This window comes from Chelonia mydas, chromosome 1 (genome assembly GCF_015237465.2).
Source record: "Chelonia mydas isolate rCheMyd1 chromosome 1, rCheMyd1.pri.v2, whole genome shotgun sequence".
Classification (NCBI taxonomy): Eukaryota; Metazoa; Chordata; order Testudines; family Cheloniidae; genus Chelonia; species Chelonia mydas.
The window spans coordinates 188,033,909-188,055,320 of record NC_057849.1 but is presented as its reverse complement, the minus strand read 5'-3'; the positions used below and the strand labels follow the sequence as shown (position 1 = coordinate 188,055,320).

General features: G+C 45.8%; 2 protein-coding genes across 4 annotated transcripts in view; both read left to right on the top strand.

The window, feature by feature from the left end:
- The first annotated feature begins 540 nt into the window (after positions 1-540).
- Positions 541-12,315, top strand: TAGLN3 (transgelin 3). 3 transcript variants are annotated; one of them, XM_037907279.2, is made up of 5 exons: positions 541-662; positions 1,141-1,322; positions 2,200-2,374; positions 8,917-9,019; positions 11,801-12,315. In XM_037907279.2, the coding sequence occupies exons 1-5, from the start codon at positions 647-649 to the stop codon at positions 11,940-11,942; spliced, it is 618 nt and encodes a 205-aa protein (XP_037763207.1). In that variant the 5' UTR covers positions 541-646; the 3' UTR covers positions 11,943-12,315. The 3 variants fall into 3 exon arrangements, with proteins under 3 accessions (XP_037763207.1, XP_037763216.1, XP_037763224.1); XM_037907288.2 differs by having other exon boundaries at positions 605-780; XM_037907296.2 differs by having other exon boundaries at positions 605-811.
- Positions 12,316-19,700: 7,385 nt separating this feature from the next.
- Positions 19,701-21,412, top strand: part of TMPRSS7 (transmembrane serine protease 7) — a 61,647-nt gene continuing 59,935 nt past the window's right edge. Inside the window, exon 1 of the mRNA XM_043538484.1 lies at positions 19,701-19,777. The gene's annotated coding sequence lies outside the window, so the exon portion shown is untranslated. The remainder of the gene's footprint in view (positions 19,778-21,412) is intronic.

Genomic DNA, 21,412 nt, shown 5'->3' with positions numbered 1-21,412 from the left:
TCACACACGCTGAGGATATGGTCCTTGTTCTCTACAGCACATTTGCTCATTTTTAGTCCAGTCATGTTTTTAATGTCACAAGTGATGGGGCTTCTAGCTTTTTCCTTGGAAGACTATTTGACAGCTTAATACATCTTGCTGCTAGGAAGACTTGCTTTAGTCTGCCTAATCAATTTCTCTTTTGTTTAATTTTATTCACCACCCCTAATTATGCCCTTGTTAGTACTTTAAATCAGTACTCTCCAGCCTGGGTTTTGGTTTTGTTCTTTCACTCTCCAATGATGCTAGCACACAGGATGCAGAGCAGGGAGAAAAATACTTTCCACATTTTCCAATATCTATTGGTTCCTGTTACATTTGGATAATGAAATGATACCAAACAAGTCCTCCTATAAGTATTTTTAACTCTAGGGAGCTCAGTTAGTCTGATGCTGGGTTTAGTGGACTAACCGAAGTAAAATAGAACTGGACCAGGAAAGTGAACAAAACCGAGCAGGGGAAGTTGGCACTTAAGCAGACTGCAGATTAGATACCTCCTTGGCTATGCTGAGTAGGCAGGCCTTTCAATGGCTCTTAGCAACGCCCCTGCTTTGACCCTCCTCATACGTGAGGAAAATCAGATCAATACACTGTTCTTCAAATCACGATGCTGCAACAGCAGGGTATCGCAGCAGTCTTCATCTCTTCTTAAATTTCTCAGTGATTTTCCATTCGATGGTCTCTGGATTTCTAAACCTCACACCCCGATTGCATCTCTGAAAGGATCCCTTGAGTTCCCATGTATAGTCTTCTTGTTATTAGCAAGTATTATGTAGGCAATTTTAAAGTACTTCTGGATTTGCTGGCAGTGATGATACTGATCTGAAACTCTATTAGAATCTCTTTGTTGCTATAGCAGAAATCTCACTGGCAATCTATTTTAATTTAAACTGTAATTTGATTTTTGCTGCTGTTTGACTGTGGAAAAATGATTTATTTTTTTTTAAATTTTTGCCCCTGCAAAACAATTAAAGCCAATGCCTGCTTTTGTTTTGATTTTTGGTAGTCGACCTGCATTGACGTATAGATTTGGGCTGGTGTATATACTTAAATCAGTGTTATCAGAACCCTATAGATAAACAATTGGTATTTTTGTTCCAGAGATGGCTAACAGAGGACCGAGCTATGGTTTAAGCCGAGAAGTGCAGGAAAAGATTGAACAGAAATATGACCTGGAATTAGAGAACAAGCTAGTGGATTGGATTATTATACAGAGTGGTGAAAAGATAGAGCATCCACCTCCTGGAAGGCAAAATTTTCAGAAATGGCTAATGGATGGAACGGTAAGTGTTGATCTAATTTCATATAAGCATTATTTATATGTGTACAATGCATCTTAGTCTATTAACATCTATACCCTAACTGTGTATTTTCATCTGACTGCATAGGACTGAGGACATGGGTTATTTTCGACTATATTACTCGTATTGACTGTACTATTACTGGTTTCCTTCTGATCAGGACGTTTTTGCTATTTCAGAATAATTTTTCTGCCAGTGTATCGGGATATGTATGTTAGGCTTGACTCATTCCTTCGCTATAATTTCTCATAGAGGAACAAGAGACTTGCTTTTACAATCAGGTTTGTACTTTTTTGCGAAGAAAATAAAAGTGTTGCTGTTTGTGTGTGTAATACACACAGACTGGTGCGTTTGATGATGTCTTTCTCCTTGGGAATAATTCTAGAGCTATTATGCTGTATTCCATTGGTTTATCAAATAAACACACAAATGCTGCTGTTTGCACAGGGCAGTAAGACTTGGCTGCTGGCTAATTATTGAATCTCTGCCAATGGTACTTTAACAATATTTCAATTGATAGTGCTGAGTTTTCCTTTTTTCTCCCACTACTGTCAATTGTTACATAACCCCTAGTAAATAATTGTTTTATTTCTTGCAGTAGATCAATGCATATTTGATCAGGTTATCGGTGTCATTTAATAAAACCTTTAATGGCACTTTAATACTCAGATTGATACCAGTGGTGGTTTTCTATCTTTTTTTTTTTTTTTTTTTTTTTAAAGAAATGATTTCTCTGAGAGATTCTACCCATGTCAGAGCTTCACACAGCATAATCCAACACACAGAAATTACCTTCTGCTTTAGTGATCTGGAACTAATCGATTTTTTTTAAACTTCTGTTTCTATTTTTATCTCTTAGCTGTTGTGCAAGTTAATAAACAGTTTACATCCAAAGGGAAAAGAACCTATTCCAAAGATCTCTGAATCAAAAATGGCTTTCAAGCAGATGGAACAAATTTCTCAATTCTTAAAAGCTGCTGAAATCTATGGAGTAAGAACAACAGATATTTTCCAGACAGTGGATTTATGGGAAGGTAAAAAAAAATAATGATATTGCAAATGAGCTCACAGTCTTTATTCTACTCTGCTTCGATCTCCACTAACGGTGCATTTTGGCTAAGGAAAAAAATCTCTAATGTAATTATCTTTTGCTTCTGTTTGCTTTACCTCATTACCATTCTCTTTTGGTGGTGCATTATCTCCTCCCAGGGATTTATATTACCCTAAGGACATAATGGAATCTTTGCAAGTTAATGTGTTACCCAAAAGCCATCACTGTGACAGGCATAAAGGTAATAAAACAAACTGTTCCCCCATGCCACTTATTTCCAAGCAAACAGCTCCTAATAACAAATATGAAAAACTCTATTTTCCTGTGACAAGCCTTTATTGAATGTTTCAAATTAAAAGTGAGGCTTAAATTTTAGCTGTAAAATTGGGTCACAAAAATCACTACCCCAAAAAGGGAAAGAGACATTTGATTTTTTCAGTTTGTGTGAAGTCTTTTATCTTAATAATGACTAGCTAAAACCAAAAATCACCACTGACATATAGGAGGGTTAGGTTTCCAGAGTTGTCAGCCCAACGTTTTTTACCAGAATTAAAGTCTCTTTAAAAAGATCACCATGGAAACATTCAGCTAAAACCTGAGAACGCCCCCGTGAGTTTGCAATAGCTCAGGTCTGTGAAGATTTATGCCATTCCACATAGGAACGAGAAGGGGTCTATATTATTTCCCCATGAACCTAGGATTCTTTCTGAAAGGCTATTTGTATTTTCTGCCTTTTACCTCCTATGTGGTGATCCATCACTTTCTAGTGCTCCTGCCATGTGCTCTGGGGCATCGCTAAGGCCACATGGTAGAGCGCAGTGCAAGGGCTCGACGTAGAGATGGCCTTAGCGTCGTTGAAGACAGGAGTTGAGATTTAGGGGGCGGGGGTGAAAGGGAGCTACAGAGGGAACAAAACAATGGATGGGGGAAATGATCGGTTGTAGATGGTCACTCACTGGAGTGAGAGGGGAGGCTGCGTGGAGGACCCTAGTGCAGGGTTGTTCCTTACCGTTTCTTCTCTGGGGTTTTGTCGAATGTAGGGTGTATCTTCATTGCACAGTTCACCTGGGCTCTTACCCACGTTTTAGCCCAATCTCTACCCTACCCACACAAAAACCTGTGCATCCCGGGACTGGAGGTGCTTTGAGGCCTGGCCACGGGTAGTGTGGGTTAGAGCCTGAGCTTGCTTTCACTCAGACTGGAACCCACCCACTTTGCAGTGAGGATGCAGACAAAATCACTTGCATGCTGATAATCCTCCACTGCCTTCCCACAATCCCCCCCACGCTCCCAAACGACAGATAAGTTCTCATGCAATTGACTGGGAAAGAATCCTAGAGCATCTCAGCGCAACAAACTATGGGCTATGCCCCACAACACGCACCGGCGAGAGTGGACACAGTGGCGACACAGAACTGTAGGTATGGCTTTGCTGTGGGAATGCTCTCCCCCAGGCAAAGCTAAGCCAGGAGCTCAGACTCGAGTGCCGGTCACCTGGGTTAACTGTGCATTGAGGAGCTACTCATTTTAAATGACTGAAGTAAATGACCTTCGTCTTGCCCTGGAAAAAGATTCCACCGTCTAGTAAGCTATTGCAAGGGAAGTTTATTGTGTGTGTTTTTGCTCAATCTGTTTTCAGTATTAGCCCACTTCAGATGTTGTTTTGGCAGCATTCCGTGTCCAGTAGTGATTTAACTCTATGCACGTAAAATTGCATCAGCTTGGTTCTTACTAAGAAAAGGACTTCAGTTGTAGGGAATAGTTCATAAAGATAATCAATCTCCCCCCACTTTGCTTTTCTTTTGCACTAATTACTTTCTCCCAAGATTTTGGTTTTTTATTTATTTATTTTATTTAATGTATGAAAGTATGGATTTAGCTGTGTTGGATGAAGCCAAACCTAGTGTGGGCAGGCACAATCTTTCCTCATGCAGCAATTGCAGTGCATCTCAACCCTCTTCTGCAGCCTCTATTTTCCTGTCCTGGCACCCCCACAGTTCTTCCAATGCATCTCAGTCCTGAAATGAAACACCCCTTGTTATCCCAGTCTTGGGCCCTACATAATGTCTCCCCCTTCGCCATACATGGGACTTCAGGCACCCCTGTTATTTCACTGTTGAGGCTCTTGATTGGGAAGAATTAGAAAATTGAAATGTTGCAGCAGTTCAGAGGACGGAGGAGATGAGTGTGTGTAAGTCCAACATTCACTTCCTATTTGTATCACCTCACATACCAGAAAAGATTGCCAGGTTGTCCTCTGCAGTAGGAGCGTGAACCCTATTTTCTGTTGGGAGGGAGCTATGCTCTGAGTTGTCTAAACCAAAAACAAAGGTGGACGGCCAGATAAACAGCCCCTTTTACCACTAACATTTTTCCAACAGCTTTTGCTGCAAGGTTCATGAAAACCGAGAGCCAAAAATACACCCCCCCCGACCCACACTGCTTGGCAGGCTGTTTCAAACACAGTAGACCAGCCTGTACCCATCTTCACCTCTGTGGCTCCTTCACTAGGGCTGCTGCTTCAAGCAAGGTGAAGCCTTGCTTTCCCTCTAGTACTTTTCTTACTTGCATGTGTTGGTCCAGGAAGCTTTTCTGCACTATGTTCCCAAACATCCTGATTACCCTATGTGTTCCCTTTCAGTGCATTCCCCTAGTATATTTCTGGGTAGCTTAAATCAGTAATAAGCCAACCCAAAAGAGTTCAGAGATGCAGCTTTGGATCTTTATCTACATTTTTGAGGACTCTGGTTCAGTGATCCCCTCCAAAATAGTCCCTCTGTCCCCCTGAAGCTGATCCCACAGGTCCCATAGAAATACTTGGCGTGAAGGCCCAGGGACTTCTGGATAGGTTTGTCTCAAGGAGAAGGGACTCCTTCCAACAGCTCTTCTTCAGGACAAGTTAGAGGCCCTCCTCCAGCACTGGTAGTGCCCAGCTTTTCTGCTAGGCCAGGCTGTCCCATAGGTATCAGTGTGCATTGCACAAGCGCATTTCAGGTTGAGAAGAAATGGCAGCAGGGAGCGAGAAAAGATGCTGCCAGTGGTATTGTCATGATTCAGGAGAGGCAAAAGAAGGTCGGGGAGACAGGTAAGACCCTGTTGTGGAGTCTCAAGTGTGGTGTGGGGCCGAAGAGAGATTTTTAATGAAACTTTTCTGCATCTTAAAGTCTTGAGTTGTTGAGTTTGGCTTGAGGGGAGGCTGAGAATGCAGAATGACTTGCATTTTGGGTCTGATCAGGTCTTATTTTGACTTGTTCTTCCATCCCAAATATACATCTTCCCACATCTTTCTTCACGATGATGCTCCAGTCTGACTGTCAGACAGCAAGAGATGCCCATCATTCCTCTGTGGTGTGGCCTCCTGCTTTCATCCTTCTCCTTCTCAGCCTTTCCTAAACTACTTGTATCCTTTTGTATTTGCCCTCTTTCCACAGCCATATTCGGTCTCCACACACAATTACTGTCTGTGCTTGCATCACCTGTGTTCTCCATCAGGCTTCACACGCTTGTCGGGGAGGTAGCTCAGATTCCAGTCTTGACGGCTGCTTTGTTTCATTATGTGACAATCATCCCCTACCCCATCTGTTTCTCCAGTGTCGCTTCTCCCACTCCCCACTGCTAGTTAAAGCACGGCTTTGGTGGCAGCCTGCTGAAGCGGAATGCTAGATGCAGGGGAGGCTACAGATGGCTCAGGCAGGCTCATCATGACGTTTTGCTACCGGCCTTTTGTTTTCCAAATTGCCAGCATCATCCAGCTCATTCAATTTCAACTTTTCTTCCCATCCCTGCTTCTCTGCTCCAACCACGGTGGTGCTTGCTCCAGGGGAGGTGTCACATGGGCAACATTATACTTAGCATCTGCTACAGCATATGGTACATCTGCTACCTTAGGGGGCACATAATGCTAAAACCTCATGTCATGCTCTGTGTGTGCATACGTTATAGCAGCCTCTTAGACTGCTCCTTGCTTAATATAGGGCAAAGCTGCTTCAGTTTGTGGTAAGGGTGGTCACTGGCTGGCCATTATTTTCTGAGAAAATTAGCCCTTGTGAATAAAATTCCTGGAACCCTGCGCGGATGCAAAAACTTGGATCCGCATCCGATCTGCATCCCCAATAATTAACTTGGATCCGACCCACAATCTGCGCTCCACCTTTTATATATATATATATAAATATATATATATATATCTGCATCTGCACCTGCCCCAGCATCCTATCTTACTGTTAGAGTCCTGTACGGATACAAACATTTGGATCCACATAAGAATGGCCATACTTGGTCAGACCAATGGTCCATCTATCTCAGTATCCTATCTCCTGACAGTGGCCAATGCCAGGTGCTTCAGAGGAAATGAACAGAACAGGCAATCCTTGAATGATCCATCCCCTGTTGCCCACTCCCAGCTTCTGGTATCCCATCCTTGATCTGCAAAAATGGTAAAAATACAACCTCATCTGCAAATGTAGATATCTGTGGATTTGCAAGACTCTAAAATAAACTTAAATGGGCAATATCATGGGCAATTTCGACACCGTTGGAAGCTGCTACATATGTTGAGCTTAGGGACCTTACTCATCACAAACAGTCCAAATGCTTTGTGTCTGAAGGTTTGCGTACGTCATATCCCTTAATTTAATCTGTATGTTGCCAGGGAAATGTAGAATATAAATGTGTAAAACAGGAGGCTTGACTTCCCAGACACACACTCTGCCTTGCAATGGCTTCTTTAGCAGTGGTTGGTTGGAAATTGGTATAGTTTAGCAATCTTTTTTTTCCATTATATCTACTACAAAAATCATGTATCTAGCATCATAAATTTTCAGGTGTAGATTAAACCATACATTCCCCATTCTGAAGCGTTTACAGTCAAACAAGACAGACGAGGCCTAACGTTATTCAGGAAAGAGGCTGTAGGGAAGAAATGGGGTGGAGAAGAAGGTAGGAAGGAATCGTAGTAGAAATGGGATGTGAGGAGGAGAAAAGACAGGGCACATGGGGAAAGCTTTTTCAAGTGCCCAGCACCCAATGTGGGTAAATCTGCTATATGATTTCTGTGACTTTTTAAAAATGAAATGGAAAAAAGGTTTTTTGTTTTATTTTTTTCACAGCATTTTTGATTTTTTTTGACTAAATGGAAAGTAAAAGATAGTTTGGTTTTTCCCTCTCTCTTCCTTTTTCCTTTCTCTCTCTGGGACACACACACACACACACATGAAAGATTGGGGAGATGGGGGAGAGAAAGACTAAAGGTGGAAGGGGCAAACTTTAAGGGTGGGGGGCAGAACTGTAAAATGCTGACTAACAGGGAAAACTGTTGTTGAAGAGCCATTTTTTTGTTAGAAAATGTGTTGATGAAAAAACATCAAGCAGCTGGAATGCTGAGCTCTGTTGAAAAAACTGGCCTTTGATTTGGTGCCTATGTAGGTGCCTGAGTTCTCTTGAAAATCTGACCCTTGGTGGACAGGGAGTGGGAGGCTGTTCCAGGTGCAGGGGCGGCGTGGGAGAAAGTGGGAACGTGACAGAGATGAAGGGGGAGAACTAAGTCAAGAATAACACTGGGAGTAGGACAGAGAGGAAGATGAAGGAAGGAAGATAGACATGAGGTGACACAGAGTCATGAAAGTAAAGACAAGGAGCTTGAATTTGATATAGCACAATATAGGGGAGCTGCTACAGGGATTCGCAGCAGTAGTGGATGGGTACTTGGGCAAAAATTGGTGAGAATGAAGAGCATAGTAGTTCCTAAGGGATGGGAATATGCTCTCTTAACAGAGGGTTCTTGCCCAGGAATCTCCAGGCTTTTCAGAAAGCTGAGTAAGCATCATTATCCCCATTTTACAGAGGGGGAAACTGAGGCTTTTTTACACAGTGCATTAGTCTGCACCAGAAGGGGGTGAACTATAGTGCGTACTAATGTGTCATGTGCTAACTGGTGCTATGATAATAAAAATCATAATAATAGAGCACAATGCAGTTATCAATGCCATTGCTGTCTGCTAGGCACACATCTATTACTGAATGGTTCTTGATTTCTTACTCCCAACTTTTTGTATTAAGTGATATCTCTAAAGCAGAAGTTCCTGCACCCAGCTAATGTTTCTGTGCTTGAGCAATCTCCCTTGAAGCAGGGATGGGTTTTTATAATGGAACCTGCCTCTTAAAGGCACACAGGATTTTAAACTCTTATCTGTTACTCTGCAAGCTCCCTCTCTCTACATGCTCCCTCCTGAACTACAGTATCAAAATAAATATGGGACTGGGAAGCAGGAACTCCTGAATGCTAATCGTTGCTTTCTACTCCTCTCATGGTCTTCAACAAATCAGTCAACATCTCTGCGTCAGTTTCACCATCTGCAAAACTGGGATAAATTATGCTCACCAGTGGCATTGAAGGGTTTAATTAAGATGTTGGGTGGAAACCTCTGTGAAGATGCTAAATGACGGTGGGAACACAGTGTTGCTATCCTGAGATCATCTACTTCAGAAGCAGATTTTTTTAATGATTTTCAATGTCTGGCTTTTTAGGGAAGGACATGGCTGCCGTGCAGAGAACCCTAATGTCTTTAGGCAGCTTGGCTGTCACCAAGGATGATGGATGTTACAGAGGGGATCCCTCCTGGTTTCACAGGTGAAGTGCCAAGCAAAACCTCTCACAGCTAAGTGCCATTGGATGGTGGGAATACTGTCTGCCTTTAAGCACCAAATGGATTTAGGAAATTAACTGAGGACCGATCAGTCTTCCCAAAATGTCCTGGAAATTTTTCACAGTCCTGAGTGAGGTACCTAGGTCCTCTTAAGTTTTAGCTGTAGACCAGGTTTCAGACTAGTTCTTAATTGAATTAAACTGAAGTGAATAAAGCCTGGTTTAACTTGAAATAAGAGTGTCCACACAGGGATTTGCACAGATTTAAAAACTCATTTAATTTAAACTGGTTGAACTTTCATATGTGGACAAAGCCATAGATATTCAAGGTCTGATTTTCTCTCACTCGCCTGCGCTGATAATTCCTTAGAAGTCAGTGGGCCTGATGCTTTATTGCCTTGCACTTTGTATCATCATTTGTGTCAGTGCAAAGTAGGAGTAAAATGCCACCAGGTCAGCATGGTGGCTTTTTACACTCAGTTTGCACTGGAATGAAGTGCGAGGTAATGGAGAATCAGGCCTAATGGAGCTGAACAAAAGTAAAACCTTGGTGACAACAGAAGTATATATATATTCCTCATATTTCAATCAAGCACCCTGAATGAAAAGCAGCAGTAGATCTTGCTATCCATCTGACCACTTAATGCCAAACGCAGCACACCTAGCCCACGGAAGTGCATATGATGGTAGGAATAATGCTAAGTAATATAAACTGTAGCTGTACTCAGCTGTTATTAACATGCCTGGATTCCCTTTGATGTCTTCTATCTCATTCACAGTTTTGCCTGTCTTCATTAATAATCACATTTCAACTTTCTGTAGCCAATGAACAAATTATCCAGAGATACCTGCCTGACATGATTAATAAAAGAGGAATCAAAATAAAAGGTGGAATTGGTTCCCAAGGTTTTAATTAAAATAAAACAAAGAGCAAATGAATCCCTGTTAGAATTAAGTGCTGGGAAAATTTATAAAAATAGGGAGGGGAGAAATCCTCTCTAGATGGCATTGTAGATAGTAAGCTTGCTTTTCAGGTTCTGGAAAAGAAATCGAGAGAAAATGAAAATATGGCTGGTTTTTCAATAGGTCTAGGCTAGGCTTGCATCCCTCCTAGAAGAGCAATGTTTTGTGGGAAGAGAGTCCATTATCTGATTTCTGTTAATTGTTAACTAAGTGATAGAAGGATTCCCAGAGTCTAGGGTAGGAACTCATGAGCCCTTTTATAATTGTAAATAAGTGAAAATGAGCAATGGCCATCCATTCTGAAAAACCACAGGACATGGCTGATTTTTCCTAGATCTTTTCCATGTTTCTGCAAGGTTCTGTGGCCTGCAATGTGTAGGAGGTCAGAAAGGCTAGATGACCTTCTGACCTTAGTCTATGAGTCTCATGAGAAATTTGGGCTGCCTCCTGCAATCTGCCTAGCACCGTGAGCCAAATCCAGCCAAACAGTTGACCATGTACTTACAAGCATTGCAGGCCATAGTGTGCAGCCCCTTCAAGGATCCAGCCCTTGGAGAGCCCTGAATTGATTCCAAACACTGCAGCTTCCTGGTGGAGGATTTTGATGTGACAGTATGCTGGTGGTTGTGATCATACATGAAAACAGGATAATGCAACATTGCAGGGTTACCTGACCTGCAGGATGAATAGAAGCAGGTGGGTTCCCTGCCTGGGTGAGATCATAGTTTTGCTTGTGAAGGCTAGCCTCAATTTGTGACACTGGTCTGTCTTGTGGCCTATATGGCTGTGTGTCAGCTAGTATCATTTCAAGCCCTTATACCGGTTTCTCTCCCTTTTTTAAAAGACTTTTCCCGCCCAGGTACATAAGCAAGAAACCCCATCTAAGCGGAATGCATATTTAAATTACCCACAACCTGAGATCTAACAGCAGAGCCCAAAGCCTTAGTGGCTTTGCCATAACTACCGCTGCGTACTCCTGGCTGTATTGGAAGAGACAGACATCTTTGGGTTCTACTGAAATACGGTCACCTAAAGCGCTTCGGGGGCAGGGGAAGGCAGCAGTGGTACATAGATTTTGCTAAAAGACAGGGACTGTCATTACCGCAAGGGTTTGTTTAGTGGTAATGGGGAATCAGGACTCCTGGGTTCCAGTCCTTAGTGCTGCCATTAACTCATCCTGTGAACTTCAGCCAATCACTTAATTTCTCTGTCACAGTTGCTCTATCTCTAAAATAGGTATAATTGCTGCATTCGAAGTAATGGAGCCAAATTTTGCTGTCATTTACATGGGTATAACTCAGGAATAGGTCCATTGACTTACATGGAATGACTCCCAATTTACACTGGTGCTCTAGTTGGATACCAAATTGTGTTCCATCACAGACACCGTCTCATTGATCATACCCTGTGGCCAGGACACTGTTGCTAGCTGCTTCTGGATGCCATAACCTTACACAACTTAACCTTCTCATGACTGTGTTATATGTCATCATACAAGTATTTTACCTCCCAGGGTGTTGTGGGAGTCAGCATATTTGTACGCACTTGGGGAGTCTATCATGAATGGCACAATACAGGTGCAAAGTGTTGGTATGGCCTTGGCTGGCATGTACATCACGGTGTGCAGTGCAGAAAAGCAGTTAGGCTGCCAGTGTTGTGTAGCCAATGGGATGCTGAAATAAAGAATAAAGTATTGCAGTGCAGAGAGAACACATGTGAAGGGTCAATTTCAGAGCCCTGAAGCCTTTTAAAATCATGTAGGCATAATCAGGTTGATCCGATATTGCTTTTGTGTCTGGACAGGAAAGCACAGCAGAATCGGCGAGGGTTTTCGGAAGAGCAGCTTCGTCGGGGACAGAATGTCATAGGCCTTCAGATGGGGAGCAACAAAGGCGCATCGCAGTCCGGCATGACAGGCTATGGGATGCCGAGGCAGATTATGTAAATGGCTGTCTGTCGAGAACACGCATTCTATGGCATGATCTGATTACAAACACATAGCTAGCTCCCTTTCAGCCTAAAACATGTTTTTTTAATAGTTTGCCCTTTTTAGGATTTTTTTTTCAGCTGCAACTTTTTGACTAAGAACATGGATGTGTGTGTTGTGTGCCAATTCACCCTGCGCACTGCTGCCCCCTACTGTTCACTTCTGAACTATGCAAAGACTCTGGTTTTCTGTATTTATTTATTTGCGAATTGTTACCTTCGGCATTTGTGTCTTACAAAACTCAATCTTGTATCTCAACAAATAACCTCATCCTTCAGATCAGTGACAATATTGTTTGATCTTCTAAAAATAAAGACATTTAAAAAATCCATTTAGACTGAATCTTTAAAGCCCACAACTCCCAACACAAGTTGCCTGTGGAGTGAGGTTACATGAACCCCTCTGCCACGTGTAGCACTTTGGTGCCAGGAACCCCCAGGAGTGAGCTGGGTAGTTGACCAGCTCCTCTATCTCTTTCCTGTGCAACATGCAGAAAGTGCTTGCTGGAAACTGCATGTGCACAGAATGGCATTCCCCACCATACTGCTGCTGCATCTGTGACCCTGCTTCCCCATGGCCAAGTTACTTCTGAAGCTTCAACCGGGGGCGTACTCAAAGCTAGAGCCAAATTCAGCTCCTGAAGTAAGGTGGTGGGATTGCAATGGAGCTGCACCAGGGCTGAATTTTGGCTTACAATGTCAATGGTCTGACAAATGCTAGAAGTCTGTTGTGAACGGAATTCTTTCCCACACCTCTCGAGTGACAAAACCAATTAGTTCCAATTAATGGACTGCACTGAGGGTCCAAGATAGGTGTACCTTAGAGTAGTAAGTAACGAATGCATTGCTTTTATAGAGAAGGAAACAGAAGGAGGGGACTTGCTTGTGGCCACATGTGAGTTGATGATGAGTTAGTGCGGGGGTGGCCAACCTGAGCCTGAGAAGGAGCCAGAATTTACCAATGTACATTGCCAAAGAACCACAGTAATACATCAGCAGTCCCCGATTCGCTCCCCCTGCCTCCAGCGCCTCCCGCTCACCGGCAGCCCCACGCATCAGTACCTCCCCCTCCCTCCCCACATCTCCAGATCAGCTGTTTCATGGCATGTAGGAGGTTCTGGGGGAGGAGGGAGAGGAGCGAGGGCACGGCAGGCTCGGGGGAGGGGGCGGGAAGGAGTGGAGTGGGCACAGGGCCAGTGGCAGAGCTGGGGGTTGAGCAGTGAGCACCCCCCAGCACACTGGAAAGTTGGCGCCTGTAGCTCCAGCCCCGGAGTTGGTGCCTGTACAAGGAGCCGCATATTAACTTCTGAAGAGCCGCGTACGGCTCCGGAGCCACAGGTTGGCCACCCCTGATTTAGTGGATTAGCCATGGTACTGGTCTCTAATCTTGAGGGAGACTGGCTTCCTCAGGGACACAGGGCAAGTCTCTCAACCTCTCTGTACTTCAGTTTCCTCCTCCATAAAATGAGCGAATGAGATTTCCCGCTCTCCATAAGGGTGCCGCAACTAAGGTCTAACCAACTAATGCTGATAAAGTGCTTTATTATTGATTTGAATATTACAGCAGCAGCAGCGATGAGGGCTCTGTTGTGCTGGATGGGGTGTGTGTGTTTGTTGTGTGGATTGTGACAAAATTCCTCCTCTTCCTTGGTGTATCCTGCGCTTATTGGGGGATTTGCTCGCCTCAGAGGTTCACGGCAGCCTTCAGTTTGGCCACTTTCGTGGCTCAAATCTGCCATTCACTCAGTTAGCCTCATCACTGGCCAGCATGGGGAAAAGGAAGAAGAACAATTCCCACAATCTCTGCTGATCCACCGAGTGGATCGGGGAACAGGCCAGAGACCTTCCCCTCTGGTGGAACCCACAATCTAGGTCAAATCCTCTGGTATCAAGTAGGGAGTTGGGGGGATGGCGGGAACCCAGGCCCACCCTTTACTCTGGGTTCCAGCCCAGGGCCCTGTGGATTGCAGCTGTGTACAGTGGCTCCTGGAACAGTGGTGTGACAGCTCCAACTCTCTGGGCTACTTCCCCATGGCCTCCTCCCAACACTTTCTTTATTCTCACCACAAGACCTTCCTCTTGATGTCTGATAATGCTTGTACTTCTCAGTCTTCCAGTACTATGCCTTCTCACTCTCAGCTTCTTGTCCTTCTTGCTCCCAGTTCCCCACATGCACACCACAAACTGAAGTGAGCTCCTTTTTAAATTCCGGTGCCCTGATTCACCAGCCTGTCTTAATTGATTCTGGCAGCTTCTTGATTGGCTGCAGGTGTTTTAATCAGCCTGTCCGCCTTAATTGTTTCCAGAAAGTTCCTGATTGTTCTGGAAGCTTCCCTGTTACCTTACCCAGGGAAAAGGGACCTACTTAACCTGGGGCTAATATATCTGCCTTCTAGGACCTCCTCCGGACCTGGAAACTGTTCTCAGCGACCAGGTCCATGGCGGCCACCATGGGGGCAGATCTCCTCGCGGACCCCCTGCTACACAACACCCAGCTCCGTGTGCAGGTGGCAGAGTCCCCCTAGGTGTGCCAGAGGTTGGTCCTGGCAGAAGTCACAAGAGTCAGAGACCTCCTGGACTATGACCAGGGAGACTGGCTGGACCCCCTGACACTCGCTCGGCACATGGGGCTCTCCAGCCTTCGTACTCCCCGGCGCGTACTTCAGGAGGTGAAGGCCGCCTTGACCCCCGCTGCTCGGGCTTATGTCAGCCGAGCCTTGCACGAGGGCGCACCCCACCCATCCTCTACCCCAGGCCCGCCGGACCTTTCCATTGGGCCCTTACCTTGCCGATCCCGACAAACCCCTCACCCTTTCACTGCGAGCCGGCTGCATGAACTGCAGCCGGTCAGTTTTCAACTTGCATCACGGAAATATCTGTATACACTCACGCTTCACACCCTTCACGCCCACACCCTGGTGTCCCGCCCCGACACAAAGTGGCGGGACCTCCTGCCACCTTTGGAGGGTGAGCAACCTCGGTGGGCCAGCCTGTACTCCACCTTGGTCCCGAGGCCCGTCGGGGACATCAGTTGGCGGCTCCTTCACGGAGCTGTGAGCACGGGCGTGTTTTTGACACGGTTTACTTCCATCCCAGATACTTGCCCTTTTTGTAATGTGAGGGAAACCCTGGCGCATGTCTATTTAGAGTGTGCCAGATTGCAGCCCCTTTTTCGGCTCCTCACAAATATTCTATTGCGCTTCTGGCTTCATTTTTCTCCCCACCTCTTTATCTATACACTCCCCATCCATGGCCCCACAAGATCGTGGGATCTCCTGGTTAACCTCCTCCTAGCTTTGGCAAAAACAGCCATTTATAAAACCAGAGAGAGGAGGTTGGCCTATGAAACGTCCTGCGATTGTAGGGCCTTTTTCCGATCCTCAGTACATTCACGTATCCGGGCGGAGTTCCTCTGGGCGGCGTCCACCGACTCTCTTGACACCTTCGAAGAGCGGTGGGCGCTGTCCGGGGTTCTCTGCTCGGTGACCCCATCCGGTTCCCTCCGTCTAACCCTTTGATTGAGGGGAAGAGCGAGAGACACCAGCCCCAGCCATTGCCGCTGGGGATACCATCGTCACTGTCATCTAGGAGGGGTCCTATAATACGTGGGTGTCTACCCCCCCCACCCCCAAACCGCCCACCCCGCAGCCGTGCCCATCTTGCCGGGCACTCTCAGGGGGGGGATAATCGGTGACACTGGGCGCGGCACTAGGTAACTCGAGGGGGTGGAAGACCACGAGTGTCGAGGAAGCCCCCCCGCTCTAGACCACCAGGTAACTCAGGAGGGTGGAAGACCACGAGTGTCGAGGAAGCCCCCCCGCTCTGGGCCCAGGCTAGCCTGAACACTTCTCCCTCCTGAAAGCTGCTGTGTTGTACCTTCTGTTTGTGTTGTTTTGTTGCATACTTTGATTTGGTTCTTTGGTAATTCTTGTAATTGTCACAATAAAATTTTTTTTCTGTTTAAAAAAAAAAAAAAGCTTCCCTGTTACCTTACCCAGGGAAAAGGGACCTACTTAACCTGGGGCTAATATATCTGCCTTCTAGGACCTCCTCCGGACCTGGAAACTGTTCTCAGCGACCAGGTCCATGGCGGCCACCGTGGGGGCAGATCTCCTCGCGGACCCCCTGCTACACAACACCCAGCTCCGTGTGCAGGTGGCAGAGTCCCCCTAGGTGTGCCAGAGGTTGGTCCTGGCAGAAGTCACAAGAGTCAGAGACCTCCTGGACTATGACCAGGGAGACTGGCTGGATCCCCTGACGCTCGCTCAGCGCATGGGGCTCTCCAGGCCTCGTACTCCCTGGCATGTACTTCAGGAGGTGAGGGCCACTTTGCTGCCCGCTGCTCGGGTTTACCTCAACTGGGTCCTGCACGAGGGCGCACCCCGCCCACCCTCCACCCGAGGCCCTCCGGACCTTTTCATCGGGCCCCTGCCCCGTAGACCCAACTGACCCCCCCCCCCCCGCCCCTTCACTGTGAGCCAGCTGCACAATCTGCAGCCGGTCCGCTTCCAGACCACGCCAAGGAAACATCTATACACACTTGTGCTCCACACCCTTCATGTCCTCACTCTGGCGGGTGAGGTGCCCCAGTGGGCCAGCCTATACTCCACCCTGGTCCTGAGGCCCACCGGGGATATCAGTTGGCGGCTCCTTCATGGGGCCATGAGCATGGGGGTGTACTTGGCGCGGTTCACCCCTATCCCAGACACCAGCCCCTTTTGCGGCATGAGGGAAACCGTGGCACACATATACTTGGAGTGTGCCAGGCTGAAGCCCCTACTTCGGCTTCTCACAAATATTTTGTTACGTTTTTGGTTGCACTTTTCCCCTCACCTCCTTATCTATGCACTCCCTATCCGTGGCCCAACAAAGTCACGGGACCTCCTGCTCAAACTCCTCTTGGCCCTGGCTAAAATGGCCATCTATAAAACCAGAGTGAGGAGGTTGGCCGATGGAGTCTCCTGTGACTGTGGGGCCTATTTCCGATCCTCCGTCCATTCACGTATCCTGGCAGAATTCCTCTGGACGGCATCCACTGACTCTCTTGATGCCTTCGAGGAGCAGTGGGCGCTGTCAGGGTTCTCTGATTGGTGTCCCCATCTGGTTCCCTTTGTTTGACCCTTTGACCGCACTCCTGTCCCTGTTATTTCATTAGTTGTCCCCTGTATGCATTTGGTTTCCAGGTCCTGTGGATGCCCCTCTTAGGCTGGCGGGGGGGGGGATCCTTTAGCAGGATGTTTTCATTCCAGTAGGCAATATTATCTGGAGTTTGATAGCAAGCAATTGAAAGTTTCAGCAGCTCTAGTCTTGCTTTTAATCTAATACAGACTTAGAAATACATGTGTTGACCTATGGGCTTCCTCTTCATTCAACCACGAAGCAGCCAATAGGATCACTCTCCTGTAACCATCTGGCCTGACCCTGTGACATATCCCCACCTCTGCTCAACACCACGGGGGTTGGGCAACTTGGGACGTCAGGCAGTGTACCCGTGACAAACCACAGTATATATAATGAGAATGTGAGCAACACACATGAGAACTGAGTCCAGGCTCGACCTATTTATAATGACAATGGAAAGGAAACGTACTCAACAGAAATTCAATATAAAATTCAGTCAGCTCAATTAAAGAGAAGTCAAAGGGCAATTAAGAAAACATAAACTTGCTTTAAATAACAAATAATGAAGGTGACCCACATGACAGATTTTGCTCGTTAGTGTTGCCTGCAGCCTCCCAGTCGGACATTTCTATGGATAACACCACCTACTCTTTGTAAGGACATGAGGAAAATAGAGTGTTAACAATAAGACAGTCCTGCTCACTACCTTTGTGTTCGTTGCTCACTGGGTATTCTCGTCATTTTCAAAAGCTTAGTACTTAATCATGAGTCAATGACAATAGCAAATGTCTTGTACTGCAATGGAGATGGCATCAAGGGAGGAAGGGTGCCCAGAGCCCACAAAGGGACTTAGGCATTGCAATGCCTAACTTTTAGATGCCTAGAAAATCAGTGGAACAACACAGTGATCCACAAAGCCTGAGTGTGGGTGCCTGGACTCCCTATACAATGCAGGGGGCGAGAGAGGTGCCTAAGAATGTGATCTGCTAGACAGGGTGATGCAGACAAGAAGGGTATGTCGTCGGCTCCACCCCTCTCAGAGAGCTGGGTACCTAAATCCAGGCTCCAGGAAGGTGTTTATCTTTGCTTGAGATCCACAGCTAGGAACCTCTTTCCTGCAGTCATGCAGCTTAGATGCCTAAGCCAGGGGACGGGGCTTTAAACCCATGGCCTCCCATCTCATAGGTGGGTGCAATAACAACCAGGCTACAGAATTATTCTCACTAATACTCCCCGGCCCAGTTTCTATTTAAATATTTGTATACATTGGGACAGCTTCAACAGGAGAGGAAATCCACATCAGCCTAGCCCGCAGCCTAGTGGTTAGCGTACTTTTCTGGGATAGGGAAGACCCTTGTTCAAATCTCTTCTCCCCATTGGATGGGGCGGGGGAAGGAGGCGAATGGAACCTGGGTCTCCCACATCCCAGGTTAGTGCTCTCACCACTGAGCTAAAAGTTATAGGGTGTGTACCACCATGTCTGCCAACCAGACCATGAATGGTACATGACCTGGTGGGCATGTTCTGAGCATGCCTACCTGATTGGACCCCACAGGAAAGATAGATGGGTGAACACTTACCAAATTTGTGGCTCACATGGGGGCTTCTTTGTGATATAGCTGTCTGGGTGCCTAGGGTGAAGCGTTGTATGCATGCCCAGAGGCAGAAACTGAGGCACCTAGGGAATTTTACAGTGAAAATTTAAGTGCTGAGTGAGTTTAGGCTCCTATAGAGTTAGATGGTAGGTGTGTGTGTGTGTGTGTGTGTGAATAAGGGAGAGGGTTGTGGATTGCAGGGGTGCTTAAAACTGGGATTTATGTACCTAAATACAGGTTTTAGTTGCCTCAGTGCCTTTGTGGATCTGAGGCAATGATTTTGTTAAGGACCAGATTGGAAAGCTGGTAGATCAGGATTTTATTCCCATCTGTGCAATCGATTCTCTTTGACCTTGACCACATTGTTTTCTTTCTCTGCCTCATATGTACAATAATACTTCCCCATATGTACAGTAATACGTATCACACTGAGGTGGCATTAACTCATTAATGTTTGAGTAGCTTCAATACTACAATGACAAAACATGCCAGAAATACCTAATGACCGGTAGGTACATTTAGCATTTAGAATTTGAGAGGGGAAGTACTGAAGGCTGCCAGAAATGCTGTCATATGTCCTGAGTCCCTTCTGCTACTCTGTAAAGTGAAAGAGGACCCAGGTACATCTTATTCAAAGGATTGCATGCTAGACTAAGGGAAGTGTCCAGAGGACTCAAGAGCTGTTTACAAATATGGAAACATAGGCACGTACGTGCGTGCATGCGTGCGTGTACAGTTACACACACGTTCTGTCAGTCAGTGACAGGCTAGCTGGCCTTTTAAGGGAGTTAAGGCCCAATGTACCCATTTTGGGCTTCTTGAAGGGGAACAATCTATTTTGGCCCACCTGTAAGCAATTAACTGTCAACCAGCTGCTTAGGCAGTTAACTGGCTAATGAGCACCGGGGATTGATGCAAGGTTACCAGAGTTCAATTGGAGGGTGAGGCTTCTAGAAAGACTTGCTCCCAGTGATTGAGAAAATAGGGTCTAGCTGCAGAGAAGCTGGGTGAGGCCTACTGAGTCCTAAAGCATCACTAAACTCCAGGAGTAGAGCTGTGGACTCTCTATGTGTGGCGTGTGAGTATGTTTTGCATGCTAACTCAGCTCTGAGAGGACAGCCAGCATCTTTTGAAAGGGGGAGAAGATGCCTGATGGTATTAACCTCAAGGCCAGAAGAAGGTTTGGAGTTGGGGGTCTAGCAAGGAGGGGTTTTTTACTCTGTAAAAGGAGTTAATAAAAGAGACCCTCACAAAAAAAAGGATTCTATTCTCAGTCCCCAGGTGTGAATAAATCATTGCAAAAATGAAAGAGGGTAGCTGGCCTGTAAGGTCATACTGTGCCCCAAGGAGATGTGCTCAAGCATGCTATCCTGCCCCAGTAAATGCAAACACTAGCACTCACTGCCCAACTAAACTGTTAAGGAAAATTAATCTTTTGTATCTGCACCATCAAGACTGGCCTGAGTTGGGATCTGTGTTTGAGACTGAAGGTCACCAAATTTAGAGAGCGAGGGTGCAGAGTGTTGGTATGGCACATGTCTTGTGCACCGTATGCTTTTAACCAATGCTTTCCAACCTAACAAAGCTCACAAAGTTACATAAATAACACCTTGCATGGTTTAAAACCAAGTTAGAAAAGCAAAAAAGAGAACACAATGCCTGTCTCAACTTCTGGGGAAATGCCATCTATTGATCACCCTCAGGCGAGACAAAAAACAACTATCTGATTTTCTTTACATTTCCCTACATCCATCCCTCGAAAAAATCACTGATCAGCTGTTACTAAGCCTGAGAAATAGCAGACCAAGAGGTAATGTGGGGAGGGGGAGTTAATAACCATTGAACGGGGGATGTATAGGGAGGAATGGACTCAGCCAGAAAGAGATTTCTAGCTCTCACTTTGCGGTGTTTCAGTGATGCATGCAGTTGTGACCTTAAAATAAAGATATAATGCTCTTCAGAGCAGCAGAAATAAATGAGTCTGTAGTCCTAATGGATTTATAAATGGTGCTAGAGAGGTGACCTTTATCTCTAATGAAATCTATATAGAATGACTCTCTTTAGGAGAAATGTTACTCATCTATTCTGCCCCTGTAAATCCTATCAACAAGGATCCATAACAGGGATAAAGCTCACTGCAGGCTAAGGGCTTGAGTCTATAGTGTGCTCTGTGCCACAATGGGGCCCTGAGACTGAGTGTGGCCTCTGAGAGCTACTGTAATACAAGCAAATAATAATATGAGTTATCAGGTCAGTGGCAGGGGGGAGGCCTTTTCACAGAGCAGAGAATGTGAGGTTCCTTCCCATTGGGTAGTGGTATTCAGTCAAGATTGTGTAGCAGAGAGAAGTTCTCTCTTCGTAGGGTGCAGATGCATCCCTGTGTTTTGATACTAAAATCCCTCATACCAGGCCTACCCGAGGGGAGAGATTGTGGGGAAGTGAAGGCTCAGAAGCTGTTATACTGACATGAGACTAAAATGGAAAGGAGTGTTTGGAGAAAGACCTGTGACCATTCACTGATGGAGAGCCCAGGCCCAGCTGCTCAAACCTTGGAAGAAGTCAGACCTTTGACGTTACAGGCAGTGTCTTCTGTCTTTATTCTGTGCTTTCACGTCTTACCAAGGTCTAAGAAGAGAGGAACACGTATCCCAGTGACTCGCTTTAGTGGCATGTTTTCAAATAGGTGTCACTGGTAACCAACATTTCTTACTTC

Coding starts and splice junctions, on each gene's coding strand:
- TAGLN3 (XM_037907279.2), top strand. Junction 2,375..8,916: donor GACAGTGGATTTATGGGAAG/GTAAAAAAAAAT, acceptor CTGGCTTTTTAG/GGAAGGACATGGCTGCCGTG. Junction 9,020..11,800: donor GATCCCTCCTGGTTTCACAG/GTGAAGTGCCAA, acceptor GTGTCTGGACAG/GAAAGCACAGCAGAATCGGC.